General features: G+C 36.8%; 1 protein-coding gene across 16 annotated transcripts in view; it reads left to right on the forward strand.

Moving 5' to 3' along the window:
* ptprt (protein tyrosine phosphatase receptor type T) overlaps positions 1–17,282 on the forward strand; it is a 250,044-nt gene that overhangs the window by 83,594 nt on the left and 149,168 nt on the right. For all 16 annotated transcript variants that reach the window (XM_079883834.1, XM_079883839.1, XM_079883832.1 and 13 more), the window contains exons 4-6: positions 122–203; positions 1,851–1,966; positions 3,071–3,245. In XM_079883834.1, coding sequence (XP_079739960.1) covers positions 122–203; positions 1,851–1,966; positions 3,071–3,245 — 373 coding nt within the window. The remainder of the gene's footprint in view (positions 1–121; positions 204–1,850; positions 1,967–3,070; positions 3,246–17,282) is intronic.

Below are 17,282 nucleotides of genomic sequence, written 5' to 3' on the forward strand. Positions count from 1 at the left end.
TGCCAATTTGAATATTTTCAATCCTTTTCTTGCTTGAAATAAATTGACCATCTCAGTTCAGTCTGAAACAAGCTGACTTGATTTAAACGCTTGGTTTCCTCTCCCCTCTTCTCTCATTTAGGTTATTTTTGAGGCAGTATCTGTACAAGGGCATCCTGGGTTCATCGCAGTGGATGAGATGCACGTTTTGGCCCACCCTTGCCGTGAGTACACACACACACACACACACACACACAGCGCCTGCTTACTTTCACAGTCTTGGTTACGCTGTAGGAGCTCAGTCTGTCAACTACTGTGAAAAGCTCTTCATGTGGATCGAGGGTTGAACAGAGATGGAAAAGGCTAGCAAACAAGCAAGTCTGTGGATGAGAGAGCGAGAGAGAGGGGGAGACAGATTGCAGAGCTGAGTGCTCAGACTTCAAGCCCCCATCATTCTTGTTATGACAGGAGAACTTTAGCCTTTGACATCCATTGTCCTAGATCTCTCTGTCCCTAATGCAAAGCCAGCAGTGCCAATGAGGAAATTAGGTTAATGCATATTACAGAAGACCCCGGTCTTACAGTGCATGTTTCATCATTGCATCTTATTCCAGAAAAATTTTGACTTTAAATAAAAAAAAATCATGTTGAAAATCCCATTTCACTCAGAATTATGTCCGATTACAGAAGTAAAATGGGTTGCGATGGCACATCATTTTACATATCATGCCTTCATTCAGATGACCTATTGCATTCAGAGGCTGCATCCTTCGAAGGACGTGGACTTCGAAGGCATGGACACAGCTATTGGTTGAACCGAGTGTTGTTAAATGGGACGGTCTAGCCTATGTGATAACTGAAAGCTAATGTAACGTGACTGTGACATTTACATGTATCAGTTTAGCAGACACATTTATCTCAAGCAAAGCAATTCATCTTAACACAATGGATCTTTGCATAATGGATAGTTTCATTTCACATGCAATGTTTAAAAAACAGTAGATAGTGTACAGTGTATATTACACAGTATGCAGTAAGCTAGTATTTTATTTTACACAACCAGAATTAAAAAAAAAAATGTAATAAGAGCTGATTTGAAAAGGCACAAATATAGATCTTATCCATACTTTATGTGCCATAAGAATATGTGTGGGCAATTTTAAGATTTCATCATTAAATCTTAATGCTTTCCACATATTATAGCAGAGGTACTAAAATTGAAATCCATATTCTGAATTACTTTAATTGAAAAGGAATGATATTGCTTTTGCGCAGAATGCTTACTGTACATTCACAGATAATGAAGCTGGCTGGGAGAGTGGGTGGAGACCACTGTAGTGAGTTCAGAGTTGTTAAAGACAAATGCACCTGTAAAGAGAGAGAATGTATTTTACAAATAGTATTAAATACAATACAAGCTCCATTAAATTTCTTGTTTTCAGATGTTGATTCTAAATGTACAATCAGATTTGAACCATGTTTACCATCATAGAACATACAAGAGCTCAAAAGAGAATTTGGACACTTAAAAAAACAGAATGTCATTAAATGTACAATAAAAGACATTTGTTTTGATATTTTGTTAGAAAAGATAGAAAAGCTAAATATTTGACAAAAAGATGTTTGTTAGGTTTGAAATGATTAATTGATATGCCTTAAAACAATATACTAATAAAAATAAAAATGTTTTTGAACACTTTGTGATTGTCAAATGTTAGTGGAACATGTTCATTGCTAAAGTGATGAAGTACACCTGTTTCAAGTGGCTTTAGGGAGCAAAAAAATAGTTAACCATCAGTGTCTATGTGCTTTATATCATTTGCATGGGTGCTATGGGATGTTTTTGAAGGTGTATGTGTTTTGTTTAATAGGCAAGACGCCACATTTTCTGCGGCTGCAGAATGTCGAGGTGAACGTGGGACAGAATGCAACCTTCCAGTGTATTGCTGGAGGCAAATGGTCACAACATGACAAACTCTGGCTACAGGTGAGTTATGCACACAACCTCACACACTTCCCACACAAAGGGACAACAACATACCTATAAAAACATTCATAGACACACCAAACCTGGGCTATGTCTTCATTAATCTGGATACATTTGAAAATGGCGTTTTCCTTTCAAAACACTCTCCGTTCACACTAGCGTTTTCCAAATGTTTCTCATCCACACTGAAACGTCGTAAAAAGCTAAATTCACCTTACTGTGCATGCGTACAACCTCATAAAAGCTCACTGAGATGATACAGATGGAACATACATAATAAAGCTCTTCTTCTGGCAGGATCATTTTATATAGCAAAATATCTCACCATTCACTGATGCGTCCAGGTCGCACTCAGTCACCATTACATGTTTGGTCTAAAACGCAATTTTAAATTTAACGAGTACATTTTCTGTCATCTTTGCAGGACTGCAATAAGAAGTGTACAAAGTAACATATCTTTAGCAACAGTGCAAAAGTGAATAGCACATAACAGGCACAATAGCGGTATAAACATGCATATCTATCAGTTCAATATGTGTCACATGACTAAATATGCGTCATCATTTTCTAAAACCTCTGTTTTCACAGTCTACAACGTGAAAACTGCGTTTTTTCGCAGAACAAAAACGCTGTCTCAGTGTGAAGAGAAAAAGATGCGTTTTCAAACGAAAAACATATTAGTGTGGACAAGGCCCTGGTTTGATGATACATGCTTAACATGTTTTTTTAAATCTCTATGCTTCTCTATTATGTGTGTGCGTTGGGATGTTTTGAACCTTGAACACATCACTTGAGGAAACTTAATAACTTGTTGGAGATTTTTGTCAGCAAGATTTCTAAGCCAGTGTCGGTGTTCATGAAGTCTTGGATAAAATTACTTGTTCCCTTGGCTGGAGACCTTAAGCCTCCATCAATCCTGTGCAACAGCTCTGAGACATGAAGATATAACACCAGTTCTCACTGTGTACAGTGTGTTATAAGAGCTTGTGCCTCTGTCTTGATGTGACACTATGGACCATCTTGTAAAATATCTTTGAAACATATTATGTGTGCTTCTTATCAGTTATAAGATTTTGCAAGGATGATCATTTTCCTGTCTTTCAGCAATGGAACGGTAAAGACACGTCTCTCATGGTAACCCGTGTGGTGAACCATCGGCGATTCTCCGCCACCGTTAGCGTAACAGACACGTCACAGCGGAGCACCAGCCGTTACCGCTGCGTGATTCGTTCCGATGGAGGATCTGGTGTGTCCAACTACGCTGAGCTGAGCGTCAAAGGTGCGTATGGACACCTGAAAGCATGTATGTCACTGGTTCTAAAGGATTTGTTCTTTCCAAACGGTGATTGGTAATTTGTAATAATAATCCAATTATGTTTGGGCCTATGAAATGTTCTTATATTCATATAGTATTTGATATGCTCTCCAATTGTCAAAGACGATTGTCAGTCTTTTACTTGGCCACATTAAAAGCTATTTAATTCTGTTGGCTGACTGGCTGTGTCTAGCCTGGCTAACGTCAGACCTCTTTCTCATTGAGACGTGGGCTGGGAACCACATGTTCATTTTCTCGTATTTGAGGCGTGGTTTACGAATGCCCAGAGCCATTTATTGGGCGCTATAATGTCTATCAAATGCGCCTGCACGTAGCTCATAGCCAATCGTTTCAATTATACCAGATGACGTATGTAGAGCGACAGAAATTCGACGAGGAAGAAGACTAAATAAACGTGCGTTCTAAACTACTTAGAACACCATCTAAGGCTGCATCGAAAGGTAACTTCGCGTCTGATGCCATGTTGGATCCATAGATATAAACAAACTGCTTCGGTGTGTCGCATTGACGTCATCATCGTCTTGCTGCTCCCTCCCCGTTCTGTGATTGGTTCCCTTTTTGAGGGGAAAATCTGGTCCATGGTGTCCAGGCTGCCTAGCAGCGTGAATAAAATCGCGCTGCGTGCAAGGCAGCATGGGGAAACCCAGGCTAGGCTGTATCTAAGGGTGTGTTCACACTTGGCATGTTGCGATTGCTCTGTTAGTGCGGTTCATTTGAATAAGTGTGAACGCTGCCATCCGAACCCCGTTGTGCACTAAACAAGCGGACCGAGAACGCTGAAAAGATGAGTCTCGCTCCGCTTACAAACGAACTCTGGTGCGGTTCGAATTAAATATGAACGTGACACAGTCCAAAGACATGTAAACAAACCAAAAACAGGACATGATGTCACAAGATGCGACCCTAAAAAGGACAGAATGCTCAAGCATAGCTGTTTTTTCTCGTCATAGTCATGAAGTTGTCCATCACAGTTCACTACAGACATCAGAACCGCGTCTTCTCACAGCAGATCTGTGTTTGTGTGTGTGACGGAGGGATTCCTGCCACTGTTTTGACTCCACACATTTTATAAGCTCTTCACGAGTTCTCAGCTGGTCTAAATACCATCATATGTAGGCTACGAACATACAATGAACACATTTAGCCCAGCACACAGCATTGTTTTTGATGTCCGGTAAGTTATGTAATAAAAGCCGACCAATCAGGTTGTGAACATATCCCTATGCCTTTAGGTTCGGTACCTTTAGGTTTGGTGTTAAAAATGACAATGTGAATGCTAATCGGACCAGTACTAAATGTTTTCTTTTTTATTGGTCCGAACCAAGCGAACTGAACCACAAGTGTGAACAAACCCTAGACAACAGCCATCCTCCTCATGTTGATTAGCCAATCACGGCAAAGGAAAAAGAAGCATTGTTGCCTAGATGTTTGGTTGTTTTTGGTTGGCTATAAAAGTGCAGATGTTAATAAAAATTTATATCTATATATTTCACAATTTTATATTTATTTATATATTAATATAAAAATAAACTAATATTTAATAAAAAAATAATGTTCAGTTTAAAATCTCTGGCGTTTCTTGGTGTTTCCAAACTACCTTGTAACCAATCAAGTCAACGTGCCGGCGGGCTTTAGCATAATCATTAACTATTCTCTGAAGCAGTGGAGTCTCAAGAAGAAGCCAGGTTATCCCGGTATATTTTCTGTTGATATGAAAAATCGGGTACATTTAGCAATATAGCGGGTGAATTATGTATATGATGTATATTACGATGTAATCTTGCCTAAATATGCCTTTCTCCACTGACGTTCTAAGTTGTTCAAAGTGTTTGTAAGGATAGTGATTTTTAGAAGGCAGCTGTCTGACTCTGAGATGGCAAACGGGAGCATGGTTTGTACATTATTAGCTGTTTGATAACATAATCAACCAAAAGGCTAATCATATTAATTATTATTTTGTGTCCACCGTTGTAATGAGCGAAACCATTGTGCAGCGAGCGTTTACTTCAGTAAAGCTGACCGAGTGGATCTTTGAGCACGTGTGAGTGAGTGGAGGTGGGGCTAATTTGCATATTCATAGATACATGTACTAAATGAAGCAAGGGTGTAGAGTTACATTCAAGCTATTTTAAGGCATGAAGCATTTTTTTCACAGGAAAAAAAAAAAAGTTTAAATGTGACCAAAGCTGAGTTTTAAGGGATAAAATTATTGACTACAGGAGGACTTTAAATAAAATATTGCAATAACAGTTTACTATTATTGTGCAGTGTAATTTATCAGTTGCTTACTAGAATATAAATCTTAAGTTTAATTTAGTTTAAGTTCAGTTAAGTTAAGCAAAATCAAAAGTTATTTTGATTTAGTTTAGCATTTGTTCATTGCACTTCTTGACCATTTTAATTAATTTACTTTATTTGAAAAATCAAGCAGAAATAATTGAAATGAAAACAAAGATTTTGCTATAATGATGCATTTTTTTTATTTTATTTTACATTTTACAATTGCATTCTGCATTCTTGTTGTCTGTATCCTGAAAAACCTATATGTATACAGAAAGTTGACTTTGATTTTATGCAAATTACTATAACTCACATTTCATAAATGTGGCCCAGTGTACAGGGACATTGGCTTTCAAATGATGCCATGCACGTTGAGAGATGCTAAAACACACACACACACACACACACACACACACACACACACACACACACACACACACACACACACACACACACACACACACACACACACACACACACACACACACACACACACACACACACAAACACAGCCCACAATACAGCACTTCTAACTAGCTTCAACCATCAGCAGCAGGATTCTTCCTGAATTGTTACCCACAGAGTCTTCATTATTTCAGCTAGCATTGCTAACGACTAGTACAGAGGCCTTGATTCTCTCTGTTTCTTAATATAATGGGGTAGAGCCTCAGCTTCGCTACAAAGACATTGTACCGACAGAAATAACAAAAAGTGTTGGTCCATTTCTGCAAGGCTTGTTAGCGTGTGTTTGTGGTCACTGAACTTGAGAAAATTGCTAGCATCTGTTTGGCTGTAGCTGTACTGTGTGTGATTAGCATGGCCAAAAACATCTTTAGTGGTGCTCTCTACCCCTGACAAGCTTTGCCTGGGATTCTAGCATGTCTTAAAATATGGCAGTTGGAAAGAAAAAAAGGAGAAATAGCTCAAATCCAGCAGTTTCTCACAGCTGTTTTTGGAAAAAGACATGATTAAACCCTTTAATCACTGGAGAGACATCACCGCTAATTGTCTTTAGTCTTTATTAGGTGCTATTATTCATTTCAGATAGCAATAGATTAGTTAAATTGGCTTTTTATAAAGTACTAGAACATCGTTTGGCCAGTAATTCAACATCACCCCTTTATTTCTATGTAAAGTGTATTTGCAGCACACAATTTGTTTCATGTTGAGTATAGACTGATATATTATTGTTGTTGTTTTTTTTATTCTTTAAACCCAAACAGAGGATTTTGTATTTCTGTGAAGTCATGCATAAAAAGCTATCCATATGTTGATATTATATGTATCAGTGTCTATTCAAATTGACTAATCATTTAAGGTGAAGTGTGCAATTGTTGTGGCCCTTATGAAATTGCAGAAATAATGTTTTCAGATAGGTTTCCCAAACCTCTTCTGCCATTAGACAAAACAGATTGTTTCGTCTCAAGCTAACACAATTGGTTGAACTTTGAGTGGACATGTATGCGTGTTAATATTTTCTTATTGCTTGGCTTCACTTTTGACTGTTCTTGTGTAAGACTGCCCGTGTATAACCTATTTCCATTATGTTATGTGCATATACAGACATGACTTGCGTATAATTGTCAATGCACATTAAACTCTGAATCAAAGCACCAATTCAAGAAGAAATGAAACTTTGACTCAGACAGTAAAAGTAAGTTTAAGGCCTGACAAACCTGCATTACAGTTGGAGTTTCTGGATTTCCCAGGTGTCCCCAGCATGACAGCGAATCTAAAGCTTCTCTTTGCAGATGATTTAGCATTGCTGTTGCTGCTAGAGTGAACACTGCGGGACAGTTTCAAGTCCTTTATCTGCTTTCCAAGACCTGGTTGTCCCAGGATCATTTTGGGAAAAAAAGGAAAATAGAAACTTTAGCTCAAGAACCAACTAAAAACCTCATTCAAACCACAATCATCATTCGTTCAATTGCTTATTAATACCTCGAATAGTTTGCATATACTGTTCACAATTTAAAAATGTACATTTTAGACTGTATGCGTGATGAGATTCATTATATGGATATATAGACTATACTGTTCGAAAGTTTTGTTTTTTTAAAGAAATGTATACTTTTATTCTGCAAGGATGCATTTATATGTAATATAAATGGATTTCTATTCATTAAAGAATCCAGAAAAAATAGTTTTCCTCAAAATTATAAAAACAGCAGCTGTTAATAATAATGAATGTTTCTTGAGCAGCAAATCAGCATATTAGAATCATTTCTGAATAGCATGTATGTGACACCGAAGACTGGAGTTATAATATAATATAATATAATATAATATAATATAATATAATATAATATAATATAATATAATATAATATAATATAATATAATAATAAAAATTACATTTTAAAATATATTTTATTTCACAATGATGTTGTTTTTACTGCATTTGTTAATCAAATATATGCCACCTGATGAGCATAAGAGACATTTTTCAAAAGCATGCCCCCAAACTTTTTGAACAGTAGTGTTTGATTGGTTATAGCTTTCATGATATGGATTTCAAGTACAAATGGACATAATCTCTTATTTTGGTCATCTTATGAAGCTATATTTATAAAGCACAGTAGAGTTATTCATTAAGCATTTGCAAGTATGCAAATAAATTCAACATAATATTATCCTGTGATACAATGTTAGGCATGCAGGTGAACTGTTTTCAAGGCTGTTGTCAAATCTGTCATTTCAAGTGTTTAAACAGTGATTGCTTGAATTCCACATTTTATTAAAGGTCACTAATTTGTGAATGAATTGCAAGAGTACATTTTGCATTTCCGAGTAGCTACAGCAAACTAGGGATGTAACTAAGTGTATTTCAAGGATACCTGTGTTAAATTAAAGATTCCGCACTGATTAACATTTTATAGTAAATCTCATTTATTAAAAATATGCTTAAAGTAATCTATCAATTTAAAATTCCGTGTACTTAAACAGAGGAACCCAAACAGTGGTTTTATTGGGCACTAAATCAAACTTATGGTTTATTGATTTTATGAAATGGTTGCAACAACTTGAAATAAGACTGCCATGTTCATTAAATATCTATGATTATTAATTATAATTGTGATAAACAATGTTTCTAATATAGTTTAGTATGTGAAATTGTGTATTGATTTAGAGTATTATCATTTGCATATATTGGCTATTTTCTGTGACTCATCCAAACAGATTTTCTTGTATAGTAATGACCCATCTTTGTAGTATTAGTATGCGTCTGATTTACATGCCAAATATAGAAGCTAACAGAGGTGTCACTTATAGTGGCTGCATGCATGATTTCTTGAGCGTTGCTTTCTTTGCCAGCGATCACTGCCATCTGGCTTTACTGAGCATGTCCTGGGAGGGGTGTTTCACAATGGTTCAATATCCCTCAGGCTGTGAGCGCCTCAGGTGCTCAGAGGTTCCAGTGTCGTCCTGGGAATTCAGAGGTGTGTGGATGCGTCTGAATATGTGTGTGATTGGGAGAGCCAGCAGAGGGGTGATGTATAACATCATTTCCCTTGGGAAATGAATAGAGTGCAAAGCAATATGCTGCACACCACAGGCATGCTAAATGAAATATGCATTAATTAATGCATGCAGTGCCAGGGATTCAGTCCAGGGGGAGAGGGTGGGGGCAGCGTGGATGGCATGAGTGGCACCATTCCAGCCAGACACTGACAATTAATAAAGAGAACTTGCTGGGGGCGTAACTTTCAATGTTAGCTGAGCTGGAAGGGCCAAAAGCTTGACCCGAAGATATGAAGACTAAGTAGACTTGCAGAAAAATAACATCCTTAATGCAAGATACATTAACTGGAGAAGTAAAATCATGCCTGACTCATTGGCAAAACATTGTTATTATTTTTTTTGTTCTTAGCCAGTTAGCAAAAAAAAAATGTTCTTGTTTTGGCATGAATATCATAACATTTGTTAAAAAGTTTTGGTTGTTGTTTTTCTTTTAAATAAAATAAAATAAATGTTCAAAAGTTTGAGTTCGGTAAGATTTTTCTAAATGTTTTTAACTTTTACCAAAGTTACTGTAAAAACAGTTAAAAAATGAAATATTATTACAATTTATAGTAAATGTTTGTTGTTTTAATGTTTTAAAATGTAATTTATTAATATTTGATGGCAAAGACTCCAGTCTTCAGTGTCACATGATGCTTCAAAAATCGTTCTAATATGCTGATTTGCTGCTCAAGAAACATTTCTTATCATTTTCAGTGTTGAAAAAGCGTAAAGGGATGGTCCCCCCAAAAATGAAGTTTAACTCACCCTCAGGCCATCCAAGATGTAGGTGTCTTTTTCTCTTCAGTAGAACAGTAAAGAACATGTTTATGATGTAAGTCAATGGAGTCAAAAATCATATACAGTACAGCTAAAACAGAGTTAATAAACTCCTGACGATACATTGAGGTTTTCTGAAGTGAAACAATTAGTCTGTGCAAAAAACTGAACATTATTGCCTCATTATTACCTGTAATCCACAGCCTCAGCAAACATTCCTGAGCGTGTTCATGAGATTCTGGAGCGCAAGCTTCCCGTCACATTATCACACATGCGCAGAGAATCTCGTGTGTGAACTGACGCTGTGTTTGTTTACACGCGTGGACACGTGTATTGTATTAGTCATCAAAATGGTACTTAGTTGTGCTTATCCTGGATGCCAAGATTATGTTGGCTTGCGCGATCCCAATCGGGAAGATTGACTTTTCACAGATTCCCAACGTTTGAGTTCCTGCATATACTGCGTCAGGAAGCTCGCGCTCAGGACTGTTTGCCCAGGCTGTGGATTACAGGTAATAATGTTTTAAATGATGTTCAGTTTTTTGCACAGACTGATTGTTTTGCTTCATAAGACCTCAAAGTATTGTCAGGAGCCATGGGTATTAATTCTGTTTTGTCTGTATATGTTTTGTGACTCTTGAAGTGACTGCAACCATTGACTTGCATTATGAATCACCAATGACCACGGTTTCAGCTAAACATCATCTTTACTGTTCTACTGAAGAAAAAAACACACACACTTGGATGTCCTGAGGGTGAGTAAAGTAACAGAAAATTTAGTTTTTGGGTGAAATATCCCTTTCATTTTTTTTTTTTTTTTTTTTTGGAAACTGTACAAATTCTATAAAGTTCACAGGAACAGCATTTATTTGAGAAAGATTTTCGTAGCATTATAAATGTCTTTACTGTCAGTTTCGATAAATTTAAAACCTTTCTTTCTGAAAATAAATATTAGTTTGTTACTGTAAAAAAAACGAGCCTTTGAATGGTAGTATCAGAATATATCTGAGTATGTGAAAATAAACTGTCAAGTAGTTTTTGTCTTGTTTTAAGCATAAATCTCACTGTTTTTTCTTTTTTTCATAATTTAAAGATTTTAATTTCTTAATTTTAAATGAGTAATTTTAAAGAATCTTAACACGGCTCATTTTCACGTCAATCAAGTTTTAAAAAGCAGGGAAACACCATAAAAGACTTTAAGGAACATTGTGGATGAGTTGTATAACTGGTTAAGCATCTGACAGAAAGAGAGAGAGAGAAGGATGGTGTGTAAATATGAGGAAGTGTGCTCAGTTTTGGGCAGGTGCCTGAACTGTAAGTACTGGCCATTGCATTCTCAATCCTCCAGAAAGGTGTCAGCCACTGAATGTATGAGTGTGTTTGGAGGCTGAGGGAGCGCGGGGGAGTAACACACACTGAGAGAGATTAAAACGGTGAGTTTTATAAATGGGGTGCTCACAGAGGGGTGCAGGGGTCATTAATAACCACCGGCTGATGGCAAGGAGAGAGAGAGATAGAGAGAAAGACAGGCAGAGAGGTGGTAGTAATTGTGATATGAGGGAATGTTGCTGCTGGTGACCATGGAAAAAGTCCCATTATTTGTCTTTTTTTTATTATTTTTTTTTTATTTTGCTGTTTTATTCTTGTTTGCTTTGGCTCTTTTGGGATTTGCTTTGTAAATATGTTTCCCTTATGCATGCATGTGTCCCCTTTCTTGATTGTTTTCTCAGCCACAGGAACATTTTATTGCTAACAGGTTGCTCGTTCATAGCTCATGAGTTTTAATGAGTTCACAATTATGTTTCATTACATTATGCAGTAGTGTAGATATTCTTCAAACAATTAGTTTGTTCTAAACTCCTAAACTTAATATTAAACTGCCGCAACTAATTGAGCCTAAATCTTTTGACATAATGTACAGACTACAATTTTAAAATGTATTCTGTATAGATTCATTTTTGTATCAGCAAATGTTATGCTTGATGTAAAATTTGAAAATCTCCCATTGACTTCCATTCACATGATGCCATTGATATATTTATATAGAATTGCTATTGGTCTTCTTTCTAACACCTATTTCCATACTGAATTGTGATTGGTTTGACATTCTTGCATAAAGATGAGGCTTCCTTTATATAGATCCAAAACCTGAAACCTAAACTTTAATTAACAACTTAAACACTGTTCTTTTACCGCCTTGCAAGGAAATCTAAATGTTGTTTAATTATAAGTCTTTTCATAGATAACTTTCTCCTAAAGTTAATTTAGACAAATACATATAGAGACAAATGAGATGATTGTTGAAGTACAGTAAGATATTTTGGTCTTGTTTTGAAAATGAAGCACTTGGATTTATCTAATTGTATTAATGGGCTTATTCTTGTCCTCTGCATGTCTTAATTTTCTTGCAAGATCTGGACACATGAGTCAATGCTCATGAATGAGTCAATGCTCATAGGGCTTTCCCTGTGGTTTTCTTGCACCGTGCACATACAGAAGAGAGATCGCTGATGACACGCGTTTGATTACACCATTAACAACTAGCTGTTCAGTTCGATTCCGTACACACATGTGTAGAAGTTTTGTAAATGTGTTTACCACTCCCTGCATTTCAGGAGTCAGTTTGGTTGTAAAATGCAGTTGTCACTCCTGTAAATTACTGAACTGTGTGTGTACAGAACGGCATTAAGCATTAAAGGGGAACTGACAACAGAATTTACTGCGAATTTTAAGCATAGCGTTAGTTCTGGCAGTCATCACGTCAGTCAAGCTCGCATCAGCTGACTCTCAACCTGATCCACGTCTACCTATAGGAGTACGACGCCTATCCCAGCATCCCTATATATAATGAACATTCAGTAATATCAGCACCTTTATCGTGTTGCTCAGGAGCTAATTACCCTCCTCCATCCCCAGCTCCTTCTCTTGTCCAGTCAGGACTTGGCCTTCTGATATTCCTCTTCGAATCAGACTCATTTTTCTTGAATCATGTTGTACATTAAATCATTGAACATTAATAATATTTGCAATACATTCATGTTGGTTCTGTTCTGTATACCCTAAGGGGGGTTATCGCTGTTCTCCCTGCTCTTATCCATGCTAGGCTGCATGCAGTGGTCAAAGTGGGATTTGGCCGGTGGGGGAACCCTCAAATTTTGTGTAGGTGCAACAGGGAAAAATGACTCACCGTGGGACAACAAATTGAGTATCGTGGTATAGCAATACTTTTTGGGACAAGAGTGTCACTGTGGCACCAAGTATCACAATTCTTATTTACTTGATATTTTAATGGTTTTATTTTGGTCCATCTACATCTACACTGATATGATGACGAAACTATGTTAAAATTGCTGAACACCACAATGTAAATTTAAACATATAAATGGGAATTCCAAAACTGACTCAAATTTAACATACCAAAATGGCTGAAGACAACCATAACAGAAATAAATCAATCACAATTATGGAAATTTGACATTAGCCTACTTCACCTTTTAACTCCACTGCAACATCCACTTGCTCTGGCTAGAGAAGCTACTGTCAGGGGCGGACTGGGACGCAAATTCAGCCCTGGCACTGTACCCACCCACAGACATGGGCATTCAAATGTGAGGTAATTAAGGGGGTTTGGGGGCATGCTCCCCCGAGAAAATTTGGATTTCTCTGACCTACATGTGCAGTTTAAGACTTTTGAAGGCCAATTTTTTTTTTTTATAAGAAATAGCTTTAAAACCTTGTCATTAGATTATTTGTCAATAGCCTACCCGCTCTCTCCTCATCTTCATCTTTCCTTTTCTCTCAGTCTCCTTATCCTGCCCTATTTCTTCCCCTCCTAAAGCTGAACTTTGACTGATAGTCTTTTCATTTCCATCTGTGTCAGTGAAGAAAGTAAAAATAGGCTCAACTGATATTTATATGTTTTATGAATCATTTTCTTAGACAAGTTAATTTACTCAAGGCTACCAGGAAAGCTGTAGCCTAAGTCAGTATTGCCAAAAGGAACCTTCTACAAGCTTTGGAATTTGAAAACGTCTGTTTTTAAATGGTAAAAGTCATTTTAAATAATCGAAATTATAGCCTACGTTTACCGCAGTTGGTGGAATTGGCAGACGTTCCCTTAGACATCATGCGCTGTGGAAACGCGTCAAAGCATTCTCAGGTATAACTGTGCAGCATTAATGCACGTAGGTGATTTCGAATGAATATTTCATGTCGATATACAATGGTTACATAATGTTAAAACTAATCCTGCTATTGATATCTTTGTAAGACTGCCGACCCTATAGCACAGTGGCAAGGGAAAACAAATGTCCGGCGAATATCGAACCTAAAACTCACTTTACCGCGCTCAACCACGCATTTGTAATCACTCTCGTTCAGCGGGGAATTTGTCTGCATGTGTGAACCGGTGTAGATGCACTCAAGTCAGAACCGTGACTGAGAACATAACGTCGGGAAGCGTGTTTGTGAAGGCGGGACCAGGGGGTGATATTACGTTTTGATTTCATGAATGATGAGAATCATTGAAATTGATGAGAATGATTTGATTTGATTTTAATCTATTTATTTATTCATTTATCTGAGGTGTCGGAACACAGTTCCGGACCGTTCCGGCCCACTTTAACCCCTGGCTGCATGGATGGGCAGAGAGTTCTTGCCCATAACAGAAACACATCGCCAATCAAAACTGTATGCTAATTGTCAATCATCTTTGACGATAGTGGCCCTGACAGAACTCTTTTTCTTTGGTATCTTGGCAAATCTGAACACAGTCTGAGACGTTATTAAGATTCCAGAAGACAAACATATAGGAGACTTTTTTTTCTCGGGAGGAAGAAGACCTCTCAATTTTCTCTCTATTTAATCTCCTTTCGTCTATGAGAAACAATTGAGATGTCTTTTGCGATTTATCTTTCCTGTGGGCAGCACTATCCTGTCATTACTCTTGGTTTCTGTCTCAGACACATTTGGACGCACAAAAATTTTCATCTGCCTGCATTATCATCTTTATTTCCTTTTTTCTCTTTCGTTTCTGTTTTCTTATCTCTACTCCCTATGTGGTGTCAAACCTCTCCCGTTTTTCATATTTAATGTATGCTAATATGTGTTAAGTAATATTCTTTCTGACAGTCGCTTTTCACTCTCTCATGTCCTCTCTCAATCTCACCCTGATGCAATTTTAACCCAAAACCCTCTGTGCCTTATTAGCCCATTTATACACATTTGCATCACAGTGTCAGAGGCTGAGAGATGTGGGAGAAAGAAGAGTTTTAGTTCATTCTGGGAGAAAGTATAGTTACAGTACATTTGCACAGGTAGGCCTACTTTTTAACCATTTGTTCAGGTTATTAAATCAAATCTATGGATTAAATGGGGATTTTGGAGGGAACTGTTTTATCTGGTTCATCGTTGAGATAAAATGAATGCAATCACCATGTGTTTATAAAATCTGCAGTATTCTAATGTAGAAATAAACTCCTCTTCTTGAAGATTCACTATCTCTTGTTGAATCCCGGCCTGTGCGCTGTAACTTCACGATGTGACAGAGGCAGTATGCGCTAGGCTAGTTTGTATGCAGGTCTTGGCATCCCCATGGTTCATGAAACCCCTTTCTGCCTCTGACAAGACATGAGCCCTCAGGGCCCTCCACACCACACTCTCCCCACTGACTCACATCAGCAGAATAATAGCAAGCTCTGTCCAGTATGGCCTTATTTATATGCTGCTGGTCAGCGTTGGACCTTTCATGTGAGGATGAATGAAAGAGAATAATATTGTGTTGATATAGCTAATGCATTCATAGACCGAGGGATGGCCTCAGGTAGAGGTGCTAATGACAGGTGACAGCTGTAATCTGGGACTGTACTTCATGGCGTAATCTGGATCGATTCTCTGTAGTCTCTTGTTTGGTATGATGTCCGTGTAGTTGATGAAGGACATGTATGGAATATTAACCTACTGTAAAATAATGCAGCAGACTGCAGACTTCATTTTTTATCATTTCTTTTTGGCATTTAATTGAATTGACACAACTGCATTTAAATAAGATTTATTTTTGATTGCCAAAGCAGTGTAAAATACATTTAAGTAACAATAGTACACATTGAGTAAATAAATAATGATTTACTAATGAAATACTGCTTATATATAATTAAAATTTTACACTGTGTTTTATCAATTTCTGTTCCCAATCCCATAATTGCCACTTTCAAGTTGGCAATTATTTTATTTTATTTTATTTTATTTTATTTTATTTTATTTTATTTTATTTTATTTATTTTATTTTTTATTTTATTATTTATTTTATTTTATTTATTTATTTATTTATTTTAATTTATTTTTTGCACTATTCTTTTGTTTTATTTGTTAATTATACTGTTCATTAGTATGTAAGATTACAGTTTGTGTGTTCCAAAGCATGCATTTAAAACAGTATGCTGAAGGTTTTTTTTTTTTTGTTGGTTTGTTTTTACATTTTGTACCAAAAATGTAATAATCCAACAAAAAAGAATCTTGAAAATTATTATTATTTAAATTAAGGCAGTCCTGTGACAAGATGATCTAAATTCATCCAAAATGTAAAAATGTGCATATAATATACATGCACATATATTTTATGTTATAAATATATTTTATTCAGTATTGCAAAGTATCAATAAAAAAAAAGAGCTCAATCTAATTAAAAACCATATATGTTCATTTTTTATGCATATTAAAATATTGTCAAACATGCTACTATCACAATATTGGATTTAATTGTGAGTCGCATCTTTATTGTGAGTGTGCTTGTCTTGGACGTGCGTACTGATTTTCAGCCTATGTAGAGCGTTTCACATCAATTATTAATGAGGTGCCATGTTAGGCAGCTCTCTAAGTAGGTAGCTCACTAGGTTTTTCAACAGAGCTTGTGTGTGGTTTCAGGATATCGGATAGAAATACAGCTTGATCATTTAGAGTTTCAACACAATTCTGTCTGCCAACATCGCTGGTCTGTGTGCATTTTTTGAGAGAGGTGTTTATGTTTGTGATGGTGATGGTGATGCACTGAGTTATCTACACACAGACAGAGAGAAGTATTAGTGAAGGATTTTGGAAGTCTGTGTGTGTGTCCGTAGACTGCCTGCGAGTGGGCTTCACTACAGAGATGGATTAGAGCACAGTAATACTACAGCCCAGATAAGCAGGAGCCGAGGAGTTAGCACTTCAAACACTCGCAGCCACTTTATTTGTCTGTGTGAATATTTATTTATTTAGTTTGATGCACTGCTCTCCAAGTACCCGAGACTTCAAAGTATACGCAGCATACAGTATATGCGTTGAAATACATAGCTCTTTCACAGAATCTCCATGTCATAGGAATACAGTAGTTCTGTTCCAAAACCTGGTGAGCTGCCTACCTAGATAGCATTTTAAGTCATCG

The sequence above is a fragment of the Squalius cephalus genome (assembly GCF_949319135.1).
Source record: "Squalius cephalus genome assembly, chromosome: 10".
NCBI lineage: Eukaryota > Metazoa > Chordata > Actinopteri > Cypriniformes > Leuciscidae > Squalius > Squalius cephalus.